The sequence below is a fragment of the Hevea brasiliensis genome, chromosome 5 (genome assembly GCF_030052815.1).
Source record: "Hevea brasiliensis isolate MT/VB/25A 57/8 chromosome 5, ASM3005281v1, whole genome shotgun sequence".
Taxonomy (NCBI): domain Eukaryota; kingdom Viridiplantae; phylum Streptophyta; class Magnoliopsida; order Malpighiales; family Euphorbiaceae; genus Hevea; species Hevea brasiliensis.
The window spans coordinates 1,859,450-1,881,797 of NC_079497.1; the positions used below are offsets into that span (position 1 = coordinate 1,859,450).

Below are 22,348 nucleotides of genomic sequence, written 5' to 3' on the forward strand. Positions count from 1 at the left end.
TATAGTTTTTAATATATTTGTGCTAATAATTCAAAACAAACTCTAAAATTGCTTGCTTGTCATTATAATATTGTATTTTATGCATAAAACATAAATAGTAATTATATTCATAATTTTTTGTATTTATAATTTGTGTTGAAAACCTTTTTCTTACAATAATAGATAAATATACTTATTTTATTGGTTACTAAAATAATTACAAGATATAAAATAAAGTGATTCATTTATTAAATAAATTAAAAATATTAACTCATAATTTTCTTCATTCATTTATTAACATAATAAACCATTTTGAACAACACTAAATTATTTTTATTACCTTCTGTTTAGAAAAAAATAAAGTAAAGTAAATTTTTTTTTTAAATAAAATTTTTAAAATACGATTTTTCATGATTTCTAAACATTCATAATTCTTTTGTATTTAGAAGAAAGGTAAAGTTTTTTAAAATATTTAAAAATTAAAAAAAAATAAAAGTTTTCAAGAATTTCTAAAAATTTTATTTAATTGATTGTGATTAGTGTGTATTTATCGAAATCGGTTGCTATATTGAAATGCTAGCTTTTAAATATCACTATTTTACCAAATTACTTTTATTTAAAAGACATCAATTTCAGCATTTGCTATGCTCTTCATTGTTTCACTGTTTTACCTAAACCGTTAATTACATTGAATAAAGAAGGTAACATTAATTGATTTTTATTAACATTTAATAGTTTGTAAATTATTTATTATAATTTAAAATTTAAGCTCAAAAAAATAATTGATTATGATTAAATAAATATGGTTTTTTTAATTCTTTCTCGTTTATGCTATTTAAACTATTTTTTTTTATTTGTATATGTAATAATACTTTCATATCTCTTGATTATTATTTATTTAAATAATATAATTTATATTTTAAATTATAGAATAATGAAAAATCATGATTATGTAATATTTATGAATAATCATTAGGGGAAAATAACAACTCAAGGTGGCTATAATGGTATTAGTGTGAAATGGTTGGCATGCCTCAATGGACCATGGCAATGAGAAATGATGGTAGCTAGACAATTGCCATTATAGTAATTGTTTTATTGATAAGAGTATTAATAAACACTCCCTAAAGTAGCTTGCTTTTGATTGTGATATTGTATTTTATGCATAAAAAATGAAAAATAAAAATAATTTATCCGCCTTTTGAATTGGAAGAATATTTAATTTATCTCATATATTTATTGAAAAAATTTAATTTATCACAGTTTTACTTTTTTATTTAAATTAATTAAAAACTTTAATTTAATATCAATTTAAGTCAAAAATTGAAATTTATTAATTAAATTTCTTATTTTGTTTTTCAAATAAAAAAGTTAATTTTTTTAATTTTGAGACTAAATTTTTTAATTTTTTTATTTAAGTTAAAAAAATCAATGCTTAAAATTATATATTTTTTAATTTTTAAAATAAATTAAATAAAAAAATAAAAATATGTTAAATTGAACACTTTCAATAAATATAAAACATAATTGAGTTTTAAGCGATTTTTGAATTATATGCATAGCTTTTTGTATATATATAATTTCTTAAAAAAATAAATAATCTAAGGAATTGTCATGTACTTTCTCCTCTTTTAAATCACTTTCTTTTTTATTAGGAAAAAATAGTTTTTAAAAGCCGACGAATTTTTTCCTTATTATAAATTTTCTTATTATATATAGATATTGACATATATTGTGATTTTATTCAATTTATTATTTTTTTATATAATTTTAAAATTTTAATTTAATATTATTGAGTGAAACTAGTCTTTATTACCCTAAAATTTAAATTTTAATTCAAATTAATTATTAAAATAATAATAATTAACATATAAATGACATCATACACCATTTTTAACGGCACTAAATTACTTTCATTAAGATCACAAAGTAGTAATTCAGTAGTTGGTATTTACCGAAAGCGGTTGTTACATTGAAAGGCTAGCATTTCGATATCACTATTTGACCAAAAATATTTAATTGTCACTTGGGGCTATCTATATATACATATATATATATATATATATATATATATATATATATATAAGCACAGTAAATTCTGGTTTCTACCGCACTAAATTACTTTTATTAGGAGGACAAAAGGTAGCAATTTCAGCGTTTACCATGCTTTTCACATTGTTTCACTATTCTACCTAAACCATTCATTATATTGAATCACAGAGGTAATATTTCATATTTTACAAAAAATTTTGGTACATTCATAACAATATTAATATTAATTAAAAAAATATATAATAATTAATTAGCCACACAATACAGGGGAAAAGGAAAAGGAGAGGAGAGGAGAGGAGATGCGTGAGGCTCATGATTTGTACCCTAGGCACGCCAATTGCCTGTGCTTTACCTGACAGCAACCACACATGATGGGCTGGATAGAGAATGGGGCCCATCAGGCCCAAAAAGGAAAAGGATAAGCTACCTAAAACGTCAACCTCCATAGCCGGTGAACCCCCTACAAAGTCACCGGTTGCTTGCCGGAATGCGGGTGACATTCTAGGGCGGGGCCCATCAAATATTGAATTGGACTGAAACCAATTCAGAATCCATGGACCACTCCCTTCTTGATTTTATCACCAACCACTTTTCCAAGGGAGACGTTATGATATAAGAGGGTTAATATATATATATATATATTTATATAAAAATATATTAATTTATATTAAAGTAATTTAATTTAATTAAAAAAATTGTAGATATTATATAATTATCCTTTTAATAAAATCTAAAAAAATTAAAACATCGTCTACAATTTAAATAAAAATTTATAAAAAATAATTATGTGATTAATATAAGCTAATGATTTAAAAATATTATAATATTAAAATAAATTTAATAAATTATATTAAATTATAATTAATTTTTTGTAATATTAAAAAATTAATATAAATTAAAGGGAGAAAAATTAATTATAAATAAAGCTATTAGAACAGAGCAAATTGAAATGGAGATCACTCTTTCAATTAAAAAAAATAATAGTAATATCCATGGTGTATAAAAAACATTCAACCCATTAATATGAATAAATTGAAATCGAAATTAGTAGTTTTATATATTTAAATATTTGTTATATTTTAAAAATAATTATAAATTAAAATTTTGATTTGAATTTTGAATTAACATAATAAAAGTTTTATTTAAACAAATTATATATATATATATATATATTTAAAAAATATGTAAATAATTTTATTTTATTTTATTTTTTATTGAATAATATATTCTAAAATATTTTTTTTAAATAATGCATAATAATTAATAAGAGTTAAATTATAAAAATTTCAAAAAAATTTGAATACGTAAAAATCACCTAAACTAAATACAATCCATTTAATGAAAAATCATATGTACATAATTTTATAATTTAATTTATTAATTTTAATTTAAATATTATTAAAATTTACTTTATCAATTTAATTTAACAAAATATAATAAACCTATTCAAACCGACTCATATACGCTCTATCAATTCAAACAACAATAAAATGAAATCCACAGAAGTACTGAAATATTAAAAATGGCAGAGTAAATAATCCAGAAAATGACAAACTTGTTCAACCAAACTTAAGTTTTAGGTAACTGAGAATTGCTGCAGATGAAGCAGCGAATTGACTATTCACCATGCACCAAACATGGTTACTTGGTTAGGTCGCTGTCTCAATCCATTGCAAAACAAATGGAATTTTTTTTTTTTGATTTTAACCTGTAAACCCTTTCTTGCTTTTGTGAAACAAAATTGCAATGATTGATCCTTGCAGTGAGTACATATACTTATTTCACACATAATATAAACTAAATAAATTTTACTCAATATTATTTTTTATCTTGCCCATTAATTAACAGGAAAAAAAAAATTTATATTATATTTTTTTTAGAGATAATGTGAAGAGGATGTTAGTCATGGGTTTAAAGTTAGATGATTGAAGTAGAAACGTGATACTAGAATTTTATATGATCGTAAGATTTTTAATAAATTTAAAAATAAAATTTTATCGTAAAATCATACGATCGGCTACGTTATAGGGCAGTGAGTGTTGAGCACTGAAAGAGTCGTATGTGTTTAAGATAAGAGTTGCAGATATGAGAATGTTAAGGTAAATGAGTAGCCATACTATATTAGATAAAATCCATAATGAGAGTATTATAGAAAAAATAGGAGTAGTGCCAATTGAGGGTAAGTTGAGAGAAGGAATATTAAGATGTTTTGATCATGTGAAACGTAGATATATGGAAACTCCGGTTAGACAAGTAAAGCATATTAGATTAGGGAATAAAAAGAAAATAAGCGGTAGGTCTAAACTGACTTAGAGAATAATAATACAACATAACTCAGAAATATTAAATATTTTTTATGATTTAATCCAAAATCGTTTAAAGTGGAGAAAGAGAATCTATACAGCCGATCTTAAATTTTTGAGATAAAAATTTAATTGAGTTGAATATATTTATTTAGAGATAAAAAAATTATAATTTTTAATAATAATAATAATAAAGCCTTAATTATAAATTAATTATAGAAATAAATATTTTACACAAATTTATTAAATTTTGCGCTGATTGCTAATATTGAGTGTGATCGTTTTTTATATAAAAATTTATTTTGATAATAGCTTATTTTATACATATATATATATATATATATATATATATATATATATATATATATATATATATATACACACACACATAACCCCAAATCTTTGATAGACCAGGTTGATGAGTAGTGGACCCATGCTCACATGTTGGTTAGGAAGAGGACAACTAGTGTTTCATTTCCTTTTTACCTCCCGATGAAACGGAAACAAAGATGGGGACCAGGTGAAGGTATTTGCCAACCTTTTTTATTTTCTCTGGGAAAAACATTTATTATTTTATTTTATTATTTCTATTAATTACAAAACTCACCCTTTAAGATGCTAATAAATTAAATATTTACAGTAATTAATTTAATTGAATCTTAATAAAATGAATTTAGATAATATAAAATTAGATTTGGAGTGAAATTATATTTGATAAATAATATTCAGATTGAATTTAATTTTTATATATTGAGTATTTATTATTTAAAATTATTTATATAAATTATTAATTAAATATAAAATTTAAATTTTTTATCATAATATTTATAAATTTTAATATATTATATTTCAAAAAAATAAAATTTAAATATTTTAAAAAATATTAAATTTTAAAATATAAATTACTAATTAAAATATATAAAATTAAACGATTTTAATATTTTTTGAATAATAATAATAATAAGTTTTGGGTCAAATTCGAATTGAATAATTTTTGCAGATATATTTTATCATGTTGTCATTCCTCCGCCCTTGTGTTTGAGAGATAAAAAAAAAATTGGGACTAAGTAGACCTCATTATAGTTTAATTTAAAATTGTCCAAAAATTGAAATGGAATTAAAATTATGGTAATCAAATCACTTTTAAATTAGATCAAAATCAATTATTTTGGTTCAATTTTATATTAAAATTATATATTTTTTTAATTCTTATTATATAAAAATTAAAATTAAAATAGAATCGGAACTTGAACTAAAAGGATCTTACAGTTTGACCTCCTGAACCTTGAATTGGAATCAATGATGAATTCTAAATGATTAACATATTTTTAAAATTTTAATTTTTAATTTTTAATTTCATCATGAAAGTACTAATTACTGTTGTAATTAAAAAAAAAGAGTATAATCAAGGCCTTGCCATGCAAATATTCAATTGTAATATAGCAGAAGCTAATTTATGTGATTCTAGTTAATATTCAGTGTTTTTTTTTTTAACAGACTAGTTAATATTGAGTTGAGTTGATGAATTAATGGTTTATGTACTAATTATACCAAAGATTAGTAAATTGCATGAACATGGTGGAGCCCAAAACTTGACTGTATCATATTCTGCCTGTAGAAACTTTACTGTGAGAAAGCCAGGAATTGCATGGTGGTTGTTGATGTGATGGATTCTTCCGTGTATCTTTTGGTGTTGGGAATGGGAGGCAGCCAGCAAAATTGTGGGGTGATTGGATGATGAGCAATTGACTTGAGTAGCTGGATTCTATTATTTGGGCCAACATTCAACAGTGACATTCCAACTTAATTTGTCACATTCAAATTAATTCCTACAAGACAAATTTAACTCAATATTAATCGAATTTTAATTCTATAAAAGGTGCATTTGCGTTCATTAGACTAATCACTCTCTCTAGCTACCTTAGAATAGTCTAAAAACTATAAAAGGCAGACAGTGAGACTGACATCACCAAATTCAAATATAAAATATTGTAATTTTAGAACCTCAGTGTTGCCATCCGGCCAGCAGTCCAACACATCATTGGCCAGAAGGTGGTATATAATTGAGAGAGAATGGAGTAACCATGAAATTGGGTTATGGCTTAGCTGGCTTCACACAAAGGCCAGGGACTCTCTCTCATCCCATTAATCCTCCATGGTGTCCGTGCAACACCAGAAGGAAGGAACTCGATAATGATTTGGCTAAAAGTGAAAACTAAAGCAAGAAAATGCCTCATATCAAAGCAACCATCATTTTATCTTGAAACCCTTTTGTGAGACCAACTCGAAAACCTGACTTTTTCAAGAGTGTATTTGGAGGAACAAATCTGTCTAGATCGCTTCAAGCCACGTAACTTGCAAATCTAGCAGAGCATCTTCATGATTGCATTGGCATATAGATATGGTCACGAGCTGCTCGGTACAAGGGGGAAAAAAAAAAGAGAAAGATACTTGGAAGCTGGAACTAAAATTGGGAAATGATCCCACAACTTTGATAGTTAACCAAAACCTTTCTTCATTTTGCAGATTAAGGGAATTTCATTCTCCATATGTATTTGATATTATTATTATTGAAAATATTTAAATGATTTTAAAAAAATTAAACATATTAATTAAAAATAACTGTAAAAATTTTCCATCTCAAATTTTTCACATAAACCAAATGAATTGAATTGAATAAAATAAGAGCAAATTAAAAGAATCATTCATTTCGAGCATTAATCTCCAATACTTAGAATTTAAATCGCCTAAACCACATCGAGACTTACTGTAAGATTTGATCAAATTAAATTCAACTAAAACTAAAATTGAAATCATAGACCCATAGGTCCTATTTTGGTCTCAATGACATTGAAATGGAAACTATTGGAACTAAAATTGAATTGTAACTTATTATAGTTAGAAAATATGAAAAATTGATTTGAAAGTAATTTTAACATGTTTTAATTATAAAAATCCTATAATATAATATTTTTAATTAATTTTTTTAATAACATTTAAAATAATATTTAAAAAAAAAATCCTTTTTAGCTTGCGTCACCCCCAATCCCAAACTCTCTATCGCCGTCTTCAAAATTAAATAGGAAAAAAGTTGGGGGGATTGCTGATGGGCTGGCTGGGTTGGATCAGGCGAGTCTCATAGTTCAGTTCAGTCCACGACCCACGTTCTGTGAGGAGTGAGGAAATACAATAAAAGGACATGCTTACCCTCGGAGGAATTTCCCGCCAAAAAAACGATGAAGTGACCAATCACTTGGGCAGCCTGCTAAAACCCTAACGATACAGAAAGTTTCTCCTCTCCTTCTTCGCTCTCTGAAAATGACAACCGCAGCAGCAGCAACTGATTCGCCAACTCCTGTAGCCCCGGACATCACCGAGAACAATCTCCAGGTGCGACTCTCTCTGAATTTTCTGTTTGTTTCTTGAGAAAATTAGAAGGCAAAAACCACAATGCTTGCTACTTACTGTTCGGTGGAAACCAAACCAAACCAAAATAGGAACTAATGTTTACATGTACTTCATTTCTAGTCATTTTATTGCTTTAATTTGATTTACTGTTCTTCTATTTTGTTTTTGTATCTGAATAATTTTGTGGAGACGTTGATATTTCTTTTTGCCAAAGAGAGATGGAGATTCTTTGTTTGACTATAGAGCTAATCTAAGTCAACATTGGTTTCTTCACTCACAGCCTTTCTTTGTTCTGCATCAAGCTTCATCTCAGAAATCCAATAAAAAGTCATCCAGAACAGCAAAAACCAGGAGGCGTATTGATTTATCTCCTTCACTAACTAAGAGTGTTGAGAATTTAGAGGTTGAGAAGGCTGATGAGGGCGTAGATCATGGATATGTCAACAAGCGAATGGAAGCTTTTGAGTCTGTTTGGTCAAAAATGGAGTCAACCATTAAAGTACGGGTCTCTGATTCTGATCCTTTCCTTGTATTAAGATTCATTTGTATTATTTGGCTGCCGAGGATATATAGCTGGTGAAGAGACATCAAAGTAAAAAAATCTGATTAAAGGTTAACAAGCAGTAGTCAAATCCAAGAAAAATGTTTCTTTGTATATTCAAATGGCCATGAAATTAATTGTTCTACTTGAATGAGCTAATCACAATGAATTGAATTAGAGTTGTTAATCTCTTTTTCTTTTTTCCCCTTGCTCTGCCCTTGAGATATGTGATCATGTAAAAACGCTTGATTTGCATTTTCTTCTTAATTATCTCTGCTTTTTTTTTTCTCTTACCAACCAAGTTTGCGTTTACTTTAATTTCCCATGAAAATTGAATTTATAACCCTAATTGCAGGATGTTTTGAGGAATCTTAATATTGGTGTGTTCAATGAGATACAACGGTGGGTTCATGAGTCCTTCAACACCATTAAATCGTTTGGAACACCTTCTTTTCCCGAGGCAACACAACCTTTTCCTGTTGTGAAAGATGCTACTTCTAAGCAAGTGTTCACTGGGTTGGTTCTTACCAGTAAGTTCTCCAATTGATCCTTTGGTTTGAGGTGTGACTGCAGTAAGGGAAAACAAGGACTTGATTCTACTTTTAGGTGGATACAACTGAACAGAAAATAAGTTAGTTGAAAAGTGTTTCTATTCTGCTGTTTGCATATTTTTTGTGATGTTTAGGAAAGAAACACTGAAATGTCCAACAGTAGCCACACTATTGTGTTGATATTTATTTTATTGCAATATGTATTGTTCCAGAGCACATAAGACACATGAGGATAAAAATTTAAATTAAGATAATTCAAATGCCGCCAACTTATGGTCTGGTCCTGGTACTCCCCATTTTTCAGAGACTATATGTAATTAATGCATTGGAAAAGAGCATTTGCCTAAGATGTGCAGCTATCTGTTGGTGATGCATACTTAATTTGAGATTTTGTTTTAGGGCTTTCCAATTTTTTTTTTTAATTTTTTTTTCTAAATGTTTATCTCTTAAATTGCATGATTACATTACTTGATATGTAACATTGCTTATGTTTGAAAATCGCTGTCATTGCTTTCACCAAAAGGGTTATTTATTGACAAATGATCGGCAGAGAATATGGAGTTTGTTGATGATCTACTGACATTTGAAGAGCTTGGCTTACATTTGAAATCTCAAGGATACCATGTCGCCAATCTCTCCTCACTGGATTTCTCGGTGAAAAATGGTATTGGTGGTTGTCTAAGAAGTTTACTGAGACAACTTGTAATGGTTACTTTGGATGTAAGATGTTACAACCACGTATTTCATTTAAACAGTGAAACAGTTATTTATTGAAAAGTTATGCAATTGATACTTATTAGTGATGCTCCTTTTGTGCAGGCACATGATATATCTGTCTTAGCTACATGGTACAGAGAACAAGGAAACTGTAATAATCCGGTTGTTATAATCATAGATGATTTGGAGCGATGTTGTGGGAAAGTCTTGTCTGATTTCATCATTATGTTGAGGTATTTGGCAGCACCTTCAGTGTCTTCTCTACCTCTTCTAGGCTCCTTTCTTTGTAAGGTGTTTATCCATTGTTTATTTTTCCCAAAACACAGGGCTGCACTTGGTTGCTATTTCACTTAGTGGCGGAGCCAAAAATTATTCTAAATGGGTCATTTTTTTAATCAATTAATTCACAAATATAATTTGTGAATATGAGAAAAAAGACGTATAAAATCATTCATAAACATTTATAAACTATCAAATCATAATAAAAAAAATTGGAACAAACTAATAAGATATGAACGATAAATAGTTAATCTCTTCAAACAATTTTCGAATAATCAAAATTGCATACATTTAAAGGATTAAAAATAAGAATTAGTTTAAGTTGCTATATAAGGCTAACAAATTTTGGATTTGATTTGTTTAAATCTATTTTAAGTCAACATATGACATAGACTAATTTTTATTTTTAATAATTTTAGTGGGATCAAATGAATAAATATTTCTATATACAATACATATATGTTATCATTCTTTCCTCAATTGAGTGGGGCCAATTGACCCCACTTAATAACACCTAACTCTGCCCTTGATTTCACTTATCTTTTTGTTTGCTAAATCATGCTTTGTTTTCTTAATCCTTATGGTCTCTGCTGGAGCTTTGATCATTTCTAATCTGTATATCCATTAGATTGATTTTGATAAAATTGGATGTATGATTTCCTTATTGGACAATTGCATTTGATCACGTGTTTCGAAGATTTGCTCCAAAGCTATGTATTTATTCTACATAAAAAGTCTCATGTGTGCATGCATGGGAGGATGCACATTGAAAATGTTATGATTACTTGATGATGGGTTCAGTTTGGTGCATCTGATCAACTAGTAATGGAGCAGAATTGTGCATGTCAATGGCTTGGGGACTTTTTAGTTGTGGAAAACAGTTAATCACTGGAGAGGAGGTGAGGTTTACTTATGCTTCGTGCTGAGGGAGATATGAAGTGGTATTTTCATCAATTTGTTTGAGAATTGTTGCATCTATACATTATTTCAAGATAGTTCATATACATATATAAACATAAGGTGAAATCATCATTGGGTTTTAGTATTCATTGACTTTAAAAATACAGTTAGTTTGAATGGAGTGGTACTGTCCCAAAGTAATCACTTTAAATATCTAGGCTCAGTCCTTCAAGTAGATGGGAGATGTGAGGAGGATGTTAGTCATAGGATTAAAGCCGAATGGTTGAAGTGGAGATGTGCCACGGGAGTTTTATATGATCGTAAGATTCCTAATAAGTTGAAAGGAAATTTTACTGTACAGCCATATAACCGGCTATATTATATGGTAGTGAGTGTTGGGCACTGAAAGAGTCGTATGCGTCTAAGGTAAGAGTTGCAGAGATGAGAATGTTAAGGTGGATGAGTGGCCATACTAGACTAGATAAAGTCCGTAATGAGAGTATTAGAGAAAATGTAGGAGTGGTGCCAATTGAAGATAAGTTGAGAGAAGGGAGATTGAGGTGGTTTGTTCATGTGAAGCGTAGATATATGGAGTCTCCAGTTAGACAGGTAGAGAACATTAGGTTAGAGGATAGAAAGAAAAAAAGGGGTAGACCTAAATTGACTTGGAGGAGAGTAGTACAACATGACCTAGAAGCATTACACATTTCTGAGGATTCAACCCAAAATCGTTTAGAGTGGAGAAAGCGAATCCATATAGCCGACCCCAAATTTTTGGGATAAAGGCTTAGTTGAGTTGAATTGAGTTTAAAAATACCTTTTCTGTGGAGAGGCATCAAATAGTTTCAGGAATCAATTGAATAAAAGTTCCTGGATAACTAAAGTAGAAAAGATGAAGCGTTGCTATTGAATTTAAATGGGAGATTACCTCTGTCAGACGCAACAAGATTATTTCCCCCCATTATCCTTCTACTTTTTCTTCCCACTCTCTCTTTCTGTATATATGTCAATGCTATTTTTCTTTTCTTAATAAATTATAAAGTCATGGTTAATAAATGAGAGCATGAACTACTTTTATATCTATATATAAAAAACAAAATAATATTGTTTCAATAAGCTTAGTGCCAAATGAGGAACATTATAATTGGATCCTGACTCAAATAAAAGGGAGCGGTGTGTTAAACTTATTGTTCTGACTATTCAGAGTAGATTAGTAGGATAGGTAAAAATCATGTTTTTTTTTTTTGGTGTTGTACTTCATTACTTATTATATCACCATGTCTTAGAGCCAAAATCTTTTGAAAACATTTTGGAACTTGTACATACATAAAAGAGGCACAGCTTATTGAATTGGTTATCCTTTGAACAATCATACTGTTATGCAGCCTATTAAATGTCACTTTACCAATTTTCTGTGATGCTTTGTGCTTGTTACAAATGCGCATTTTGTGGGAGAATTTAAGATTTTTATAAAAGCTGTCCTTATCCTAAAAAGCTTTCCTGTCTCTTTAAAGTCTCATTAATCTTTTTCAGCCCCATAAGTGTGCAGTATTTTTGAATTCTAAAATTATATAATGTACCTTAATTTGAAGTCTGTTTTTATTTGTTCTTATTGTCAAAGTCAGTAATAGTGGGTGCATTTTTTGAAAGATGCCCTATGGTTAATATAGTTTTGGCTTGTAACTTATTGCTTTGTCAGTGAATGGGTGTTCAAAATCCCTGTGATTTTAATAATGGGAGTTGCAACAACACTTGATGCCCTGAGAAATACACTTCCTTCAAATGTACTACATCATTTGTGCCCTTGTAAGTTCATATTGGGAAGCCCTTCTGAGAGAATGGATGCAATTGTTAAGGCTGTTCTTGTGAAGCAGTGTTCTGGGTTCAGAATAGGCCATAAGGTGGCTGTTTTTATGAGAAATTACTTTGTAAGCCAGGATGGGACCATAACATCTTTCATAAGAGCTTTAAAGGTTAGCAATTTATGTTGTGTGGATATGATAACTGTCGTTATTGCACTTTACAACATTGTATCCTCTCTGGAGAATATAATTAAATATCTGATGGAGTTTTGTTGAAAGTACTTTTCAGATAGCATGTGCTCAACATTTCTCCATGGAACCTCTAAGCTTCATACTCCTACGGTTTCTTCTTGAAGAGGACAGCCAGGTTTTATTTCCTATTCTTTTCTGAATTCTGAGTTATCCGCGATTATGTGTTCTCTAATGCCCTATCCAAATTGTCAAATTCTACTTTATTTTTCTTTTAGAGATACACTGTTTTGGTTGTTTTCTTTCGTAATATTATCTCTGACCAGACATGCTTTTCCTTATTGATATTCCATCATTGAAGGTGTTACAAGGTGAAAATTATGGATTGCCACCAGAAGTGTTGCTCGAGCGAGCTTTTGACCTTCCATCTTATAGGTGGTACTTTAAAGCATGCTTTAATTGTGTTTCAGTGATTGAGCCAAATATTTGATTGAGAAAAGTGATTATTGACTTGGACTGGAACTTTGTGGCCAGAAATAAAATAGCCGAACGGAATTTTGACACTTTGTTCCATGGGTTATCAGAATTGAAGAAATTGCAGAATCAGTGGAGCACTGTACTTTTGGTAAGGTTGCCTATAAACATTATGAGCGCTTCAATATTCTGAGGTGTACTGTTTTCCTTTTTTAGAATGAAATTTTAAGGTTGCTATTTTTACTTGAGGCATTCTCTCCCATGTATGGTCATGACTACTTGAGATTTCATGACTACTTGAGATTTCAAGTGTCAAATGCACCAAAGTCTGACCACAAGGATTGAACAAATGATGGTCTTTTGACATGTTAAACTTTTAGTGGAGCTGTCGAGTAATGATTATCCTCATGGTTAGGCGCTGCTATTGTTAAGATTGATCGATTCTTAACTCAGAGGCCAGAGCTAACCTTTCTGTTTGTTTATTCATCATGGTTTGCAGTGCATGCATGAAGCAGGAAAGTGTGATAAAATCCAACTATTAGACTTATTCTGTGAGGCCCTTGATCCAGAGTCAGGCATATTACGGGTTTCTGATACTCGCAAGGGCTTACAGAAAGATTCCACAGTATCTCCAAGCAATAAAGATATGCATAAAAAATATGCTAGTTTACAAAAGGGTGGTTTTATCTGTCAAGCAATACGCAAGGTGAGGTAAGTAACACATTTGGAATCCACTTTCTCTTGTATGAGTTTATGTGTTGAAGATTTTATTTGGCTGACTTGGCAACAAAAATTCTCCAACATTGCCTCCATTATCTGTGTTTTTGCTTTATGTCCTTGGCTCTAAAATTTTCTTTTGGAACATAGTTTTTCTTTATGATTATCTAGGGAATTCTCCAACTCTAGCAGTGTGTTATTGGGAGTAGTTCAATATAATCTTTTGAGATATGGTCACAAATTATCTGGTGAATTAATTAGCGATTTTAGTGAATGAAAGGAATATGAAACTGTTATAAGAAAATTTATCCTCAATTTGATTGATATCTTCTTTTGACTCCTATGGTGTTACTATAGGGAAAAGCATTTTTCTGGTTCGATCGATAAAAATATTCTCATTGATGAGATTGCTTAAGCATTTACTTGTTCAAAAAATCACAAGTTTAATTGGTGCTCTCAACCTTTCAAATGTTTTTATTGGATATGATGCTCTGAAACATAAAATATTGTAAATTGTAGATTGGAACACCGCTTCTTTGGTACCACAACCATAACCACACTGCCTTTTGAAATAATACGGATACCATCACCACCACCAATATCACCACCTCTGCATACACCATTCCACTACAAGACTCATGTCAAGTAATTGGTTGCCCATGTTTTTCAAATGATAGAAAAGAAAAAAAAACCCAAGTAAGAACTTCCAGAGCTAAGAAAAGGATTAAATAACTCTAGAAGTGCAGAGGACTGTGTTGACAATCATCAAGACTCATTGACATCCCTTTTCCCTGATGGTTCACAACTTCATTCTAAAATTGATTTGATGATCCCTTACCGCCTTCCCTTAAGTTAACCTAGTTTTCCAACAAATTAGTTTGTGAAATTGATTTTTCTTAATTTGTGTTACTAGAATACTGAAGTTTGAATCCAATCAGGGATCTTCCTGCAATGCAGCTATGCACATTACTTAAAGGTTGGGAGAAACATACGGTTGATATCCCTGAGGTATGATCATAGTGTCAAGAGGTTTGAAATATTAATCTCACATTTGATATCTCTATCTTGATTATTTTTTTACTTGTAATGGATAAACAATTTTCTTTTTCGATCTATATTAACCATTTGGCCTTTGGTTAAAAAAATATGTTCTTGCTATGAACTGCATGCTTTATTAAGCTTCTCCAAAACCAAGGTTGACTATTTGTATAGGTATGCAAAAGCATAGAATTGTAATATTTATCTTTTATGTATAAAAATGATATCTTTATCGCCTTCCTACATTTTGCTTTCTAAAAAAATTTCCTTAAACTTCTACAAATAACATTTCAGCATGTTAGTTGTTTTATTGTTTATTATGCACATGTGTTAATGCTTTGGGACCATTAATTTGTGTTTGAATAGCATGCATATAATTGTTTGTACCTTTGTGGAGGGAATTAGTTATATATATTCCTGTACTGCATGAAACAAACTAACTTTAGAATTATGCTGTGCTTGGATTTGAGATATTCTCATCATATAATGACTATGTTCCTATGGCACACTGATTAGTTGACAAATTTGCTCATGATATCCATAATTCTATTTAGTTCTACATTTGACTTTTTTTTTTCTTATTTAAGTCAAAAGAGACTTTGGGGCTTTGACTAAACAGCATTTAGGCAGAAGGTACTTTGGCAATCTAATTTCATTTGTATTGAGATCAATAGATGCTGCACTGAAGTGAAGATTATATGTCCCTTATTGGCTGTTTTTGATGTTCTAAAGTGTATTTTAGTTTTTATTTTCCTTCTCATCTTTTAGGAAGTCTATCCCTCATGCATGATAGAAGCTAGCAGTTTTTGCTCTCCCTCTCATTTGGTCACTCTTTTTCTTCATTGCTCGGTACTCTGTACTGCTTTTGTTGCTTTTCTATGCTCTTAAGCATTATATATCTGGGATTAGGTAGATAGTAGACTACTTTGTTCTATGGGGGCTAAATGATAGTTATGCTTGCACATTTATCCTTGATATAATTTCAATTATATAACAACTCATACCTATTGTTGCTTTTTCATAGATCCATGACAAAGTGAAGGAGTTGCTATCATTGGTGAAATTTGAGGATAGCAAGAGTTTGAAACGAGATTTGATTGAAATGTCCAAGTAATTTTCCATTGCATTTTTTATGTTGCTAAAATATTTGGAAAATATCTCACTTTATGTCATGTGTAGTGTTTAACTGCCATTTAGTTATTAAGTGAAGCATAGTGCCATTTACATTATGAGACTTTCATATTTGGTATCATTTTGATCTATATGATCTTTATTTAAGTTTACATTTAGCTTGTCTGACTTAATGATAAGTTGTTGATGTGATGGGTCCTAGATTCTGTGTGAAATTAGTAGGCCTTTATCCTTTTTCTCTTTGACTTGGCAATGGATGCAAAATATAGATATTTGCTAATGTCAATCCCAAGGGATATGATAATTTGATTTCCTCTTGTTTAGCAAGGGCAATGGTATGCATCACGGAATGGTTTGGATATTAATTGATTCTCTTTTATTAGCAACAAACTTATATTGTATGATAGATGAATCAAGTTGGAATTTCAGAAGCATGTTCGTGCCATCAAGGATCTGATTAGATGTTTGATCAGATGCTTTCCTTCTGCCCTAGGTTATTCTTCTGATTCTTTTACATTTGTTTCATTTCATTTGTCACAAACATAGTACCAAGGATATTGATTTAATAACTAAAATACTTGTGGGGAAATTAAGATATCTATTTGGTGTTCAAAATTAGTGATGCTGCCTGAACAGAGATGGGCGCTAATTGTGAAAGCGAAGCCGCATGTACTATTCTTGTCTTGCTGTGTTGTGTTGCTGCTTCTTGTGTTATAGCTGCTGCTTTTCTGTATGTGCTCTAAGTAGTTTTCAGTGGGAGGTGATGGAATCATTGATTGGAGTACCTACCTTCATCCTTGCCATAAATGACAGGAGACCTGCATCTTGGAGCCATTTGAATTTAGAGAAGGATTCCAAAGCAGCAAGTGAGAAAGCTGCCAGACTAGCAGAATTTATGGTTGGGTAAGATATTCTATCTGTATTCCCTTATTCTTGTTTTTTTAATTTTTTTTTTAAAATGTGACTTACCAATTGCATTAGTAGCAAACTACACATATAGTATTATTTCCCTACTACTCAATTCTCACAAAGTTTTTAGCCATGGTTGATGAGTGGTTGAATAACAGCCACTCTTATCAAGTTGTTAGAATTTCTGCGCTTCAATTATCTCTAAAAATATGAGTTCATCAAGTACACACCACAACCTCACTTAGCTACTATTGATCATGTTTGTTTACTTGCCTAAGATGACCATTACTATTTTGAATTTAGATAAGTTAAGTGATTCCAAGTGGCAATTTCTACTTAGTAAAATTTCTTGCTAAGGGTGTGGAAAGTTTAATGTGGAGGGATTTGAAAAATAAACTTAAAATTGTAGCTTATTTTCAAACTGAGCAAAATCATTTTGAGCCTAGAACGTAACTGAAGTTTTTCCACCCTAATTCATTTTTTTTTTGATAACAGATTCCAAAACTGAAACTGGATCGTAGCTAGAGATTTGGTTTGATACAAGTTGGTGGAAGACATTGATTCTGAAATTTTTAATGGACTATGCCTTCCTTATACATTATACTCAACTCAACTAAGCCTTTATTCCAAAGATTTGGGGTCGGCTATATTGATTCGTTTTATCCACTCTAAACGATTTTGGGTTAAATCCTCAGAAACGTCCTTCCTTATACATTATATGCAATGAAATAATTTAGGCTTTGCATTTGCTTTTTGCCTTTTATATGTACTCAATGTTGATTTTAAATGATCATTCTGGAGATGATTCCCTGATACATGGCTCTATATTTGGAACAGAAAATATATGCAGCCACTTGAGTGCATAGCTTTCCACGAAGTTGTCTGCTTTAAGAATGTTGACAAACTTCAAGCAGTAAGTGTATAGAGTATTCCTTTATTTAATTAATGTGCTTGCTTAAATTTTCAGATTTCCTGCAAGAAAACAAAATGCAGTTTACTGCAGTTGAATATAGTTAACTGACTAACCATAAACATTTATGAGGCGTTAATTAATCTTGGGCTAATGATCTAAAAAAGGAACTTTGGTTCAAATAACTAAATTCTTTTTTTTTTCTCCTATCAATTATATACACCTAGTTTAGTTGGTGTCAGTTGTGGGTAGATCTGATCATGGGTCTGGCCCCGTACCTAGGATTTTTACAGGGCATGGGCAAGGAATATTGCTTCCAGGTACAAACCGAGGCATACTACATATAACTGAGAGTTGAACCTGTGATCTGTCTCTTAACCAATGCTCATATAACCACTAAGCTAAGAGATCTTTTTTTGTATTGATACTACCGGGATGCGCTGAATTAAGAAATAGTGTCACAAAACTAGTGAATTGACTGGACAATTTATAGGCAACAAAGATGCGTGGATAGACTGGAATTCCAAATTGAAATGTTTGTCACAAACCTCCATCCTAGTTTTTATATTCTAGCTGTGTTGGATGGTATGAGTATAAGATGATGCTACTGCCTAGGAAGTAGAATGACTTGGTTCTACTAATTTTGGGGATATGCTAAGCTACTTTTTCAGAGATCACCCAGGTTTTCAAGATTGCATGTGGCATTTAACATGATTAATGAGAAGCATTTTGGCTGATCTTAGAAATCATCAACTATGCAGGATAACATGTAGATAACTAGAAACTCCTTTGACTATGGTGATGCTTGAAACTTCTTCTGCATTTCCAGTTAACCAACTATAATGGTTTCATATAAGCAATTATTTTTTTATCATGCTGTTAGGTTTAACTTGCCTTTCGCTTTCAAAGAATTGAAATTTTTTATATTTTCAATCTCTCTGCATTTTCCCAAATATGTTAGGCTTTAATTGGAGACCCAAGAAGAAGGATTCAAGTTGATCTTCTTGAATTCCACAACATCATTCAGTGCAGCTGCTGTCGCAGGCATGGCAATACCCTGTTGCCATCCATGCACGATTCCTCAATTATGTAAGTGCTTCCTTTCTTTCCTTTTTTATTTTTTGATGGAATAATGACATGGAGATGAAGTTCAGTAACAACAACCTGCCTAAGATGATGATACTTGTGCTTGCACTAAAGATGATTGGTTTTCTGATGAGATGGACTTTTATTGGAAAAACATAGCACAAGCATGAACATTTGCAAGTATTTAGCTCAGGCTTCAAGCCCTAGAGAAACTTATGGATTATATGACTCTTCTTATCTCCTTTTCCATATGCTGAATTGCTAACGGCACTTTTCATCCTCTCCCTCTCTCAATTTTATATTCTCCATATATATTTCATCTTCATCTTTGTTGATTTGCTCATTGTTGTTTTCCAATCCAGAATGAGGTGACAGCATTTTGGATTTTAATTCCTTTTTTTTCCTTTTTTTCTGTGGGGGGAAGTGGGGGAAGGTATCCAAGGCTTTTGAACTAATTGAATAATCCTCTGCCATCTGGTAATTATTGGATAAATCCCTAAGGGTGGTGTCCTTTGGAGTGTTTTGTATTAAGGCTTCACAGGTTCTAGAATCAAAGACATCAAACAAATAGTGGATCCAAGAAAACATGGGGACCCTAAAATTCTTGATTACCAAATGACTTTTTTGAACCTGCAACTTCTTTGACCCTAAAATTCAAGAATCACACTTTTGATTCCCTAAAGTGTGCATTATGGTACCACTATCTGCAACTTCTTTGAATCCAAAAGGATATGGAGGTTCACAAATTACCTGGTTAGGGGTGTTAATACACACCATTTATCCAATTTAATATTTAGTTTATATGAGAATAAGATAAATTAATCTTGTTTTATATACTTGGATATTCACATCTGTTCTCAAATTAAGGAATTTTGTTATTATCATTACAGATTTCACTTGATATTAATTTTATAATTATATTACAAAAATATATTGAATATGTTTATATATTTTATTTTGTTTTCGTTTCTAAATATATGAAATTATTATTATTATTATTATTATTATTATTATTATTATTATTATTATTATTATGTTGAATAAATATTGTTCTTTTACTTAATTAAATGAGTATATATTTTTAGTTTTTATATCACAAATTTTTTTAAAATTGGACCAAATTATAATATTTCAATTTAATTTTATTTGTGTTCTTAAGTGAATTATTTTAATTTGGTCTGAAAATTGTCAACCAAAATACTCCAGTTTGGTTTATAATTTTTTTTTTTAACTAGATTGTGTACGCCTTTACTCGTAGCACAACATTCAGTTTATATTTGCCCTCTAGGTTGCAATGACAACTTTTTTTCAGGCATACCTTGGCTCAGGAACATGGCGATCTTATTAATCTGCATGACTGGTATCAATCTTTCAAAATGGTAATTCTGAGCTCTAGTGATAAAGGGAAACATCGGCTAAAGCATTCTCCATCGCCAAAGAAAAGGAAAGTTACGACTGAACCTGCAAAGCTAAGTGAAGCAGCAATTCAGTATCCTCTTGCAATTATTTTTATTTTATTTATTTATTTGTTTTTACACTTCTCATTCATTTCTCGAGTTAATCTAGTCTAGATAGATATGCATTGCACTTAAATTTTGGTTTTCTTTTTTGGTGGTCTTTAGCTGGTAAAATCACTTCTTTCTCATCTAGCTATTACTTAGAGACGTTCTTGGCTGGTCATTATTCTGAATTCTGACCACTAAGCATGTTATTGCTTGTTCAGCCATTTACCTGCTAAAAATTACTGTTGTGCACCAAGTTTGTTCTCTTAGCATTCTTGATGCTAAATTGTTAATTACCTTATTCAACCTTTTCTGTGTTACATAAGGCTCTTGTTCCTAGACATGGCCAGTGGTCTGGTCCGGGCCTAAATCATCGGTTTCAGTTCAAGGGTTAGGATTAATTGGGACTGAAATAAAGTGTTCACCCTTATTTTGGTTTTAGTTTTAGTTCAATTTTGATTAAATTCAAATTTGAAAATTTTTATTTTTTATTTTTTAAGAAAAAAAGGGAGGAAAAAAAAACCAGTTCTAGCATAGAACCAAGCCGGACTTGCAAGTTCCTGTCTGGTCCAAGACTGGTTTTTGGTCAATCCGAGTTTGATCAATTTCAATTTAAATTAGATTGATCTAATTCTGATTTCGAACCGAATTGTGGCCATGGTTACTTGGTCCTTCGGTTCTATAATTCGAGTCATATATTTGTGGACGGTATTAGGTGTGTGCAGAAAGGAAACTAGTAAAGAACGCATTCTTTCATAATAATGTTGTGCAACTCTCTTGGTCGCTCCTGTTCTATATCTGTGTATTAAGGATGAAGTGAAGGACGTGTAGCTGTTGCTTAGCTTCTTTAAATTGTGACCAATACCGTAAAATCTGGTGTTCAATCTGCATGAAGATCCTTTAACTTGTTTCCCACAGAGCACGGTTTTGTAAGGCAGTTACGGAGCTCCAGATTACAGGGATTATTCGCATGCCCAGCAAAAGACGACCCGATTATGCGCAGAGAGTGGTCTTGGGACTCTAGCATGTAAAATCATCCAACTAGATCATGCTTTTCGTCTATTGTTCTTTTGCTTCCCTTACCCCTTCATGTTTTCACTAAGAATTTGCTAGGTATTGGACTATTAATTTTTTATTACATAATTTTGAATTGTGTTTTTTTTTTAATTATTTTCTGTATTTAGTTTATTCAATTCTTATAATTTATATTTTAACAATTTATTCACTTTTTATATTTATTTATTTATAATTTTTGTATAATCAGACTAAACTTTTATTTTACTAATTTGTGTAATTATTTACCTTATGTAAACATGCAAGTGTACATATCGAGTTATTATGTAATTGAAGTTTTCCTTAATGACTTCAATTAACTCGTAAAATGGTATTTCCTATTCTTTTTTTCATAAAAAGAAAAGTTATTGTGGTTGTGGGACTAAAAAATTAATTTAAAATTATTTTTTAAAAAATAATTATTTTATTATTTTAAATTTTATTATAATAATATCTAGTGAAAAGACTATCAGAAAATCGGATTTTTGGGTGTAAGGTGTCGCAGCAATGAAGTGTGTGAAATCGTTTGCTGTAAAGCATGTGCATACAGTCGCGCATTGTGGTAATTAACGCGTTTGGCAATGGCGTCGGTTGCCGACATACTGTGTGGTGGATCTTCTAAAATGCACGGGAGCGCTAAAGTATATTGCTCTTGGACAAAAGAAAAACAGTTTCTTTCTAATTTCAATAGGTGGGTCTCATTTGTGACGTGGGAGAAGGGGAAAAAATTTCTCCTGTGTAGTGAGGTTTGGCTATAGTGGAAAAATGACCCCCGCGCGCTGACTCAATCCTAGAGAATCCCTCGCT

At 30.6% G+C, this 22,348-nt stretch overlaps 1 protein-coding gene across 1 annotated transcript; it reads left to right on the forward strand.

Moving 5' to 3' along the window:
* Window positions 1-7,418: 7,418 nt before the first annotated feature.
* Window positions 7,419-21,720, forward strand: LOC110661874 (origin of replication complex subunit 3). The gene is made up of 17 exons (XM_021820673.2): window positions 7,419-7,724; window positions 8,023-8,241; window positions 8,639-8,813; window positions 9,385-9,554; window positions 9,654-9,784; window positions 12,430-12,703; window positions 12,822-12,899; window positions 13,083-13,156; window positions 13,256-13,346; window positions 13,695-13,906; window positions 14,851-14,920; window positions 15,975-16,060; window positions 16,895-16,984; window positions 17,828-17,903; window positions 18,862-18,989; window positions 20,299-20,475; window positions 21,407-21,720. The coding sequence occupies exons 1-17, from the start codon at window positions 7,653-7,655 to the stop codon at window positions 21,510-21,512; spliced, it is 2,229 nt and encodes a 742-aa protein (XP_021676365.2). The 5' UTR covers window positions 7,419-7,652; the 3' UTR covers window positions 21,513-21,720.
* Window positions 21,721-22,348: the final 628 nt, after the last annotated feature.

Excerpts from the sequence above, each read along its gene's own strand:
- LOC110661874 (XM_021820673.2), top strand. The coding sequence starts at position 7,653 with ATGACAACCGCAGCAGCAGCAACTGATTCGCCAACTCCTGTAGCCCCG. Across the intron at positions 13,347-13,694 it reads AGTGGAGCACTGTACTTTTG|TGCATGCATGAAGCAGGAAA; the intron begins GTAAGGTTGCCT and ends CATGGTTTGCAG. Across the intron at positions 14,921-15,974 it reads ATACGGTTGATATCCCTGAG|ATCCATGACAAAGTGAAGGA; the intron begins GTATGATCATAG and ends GCTTTTTCATAG.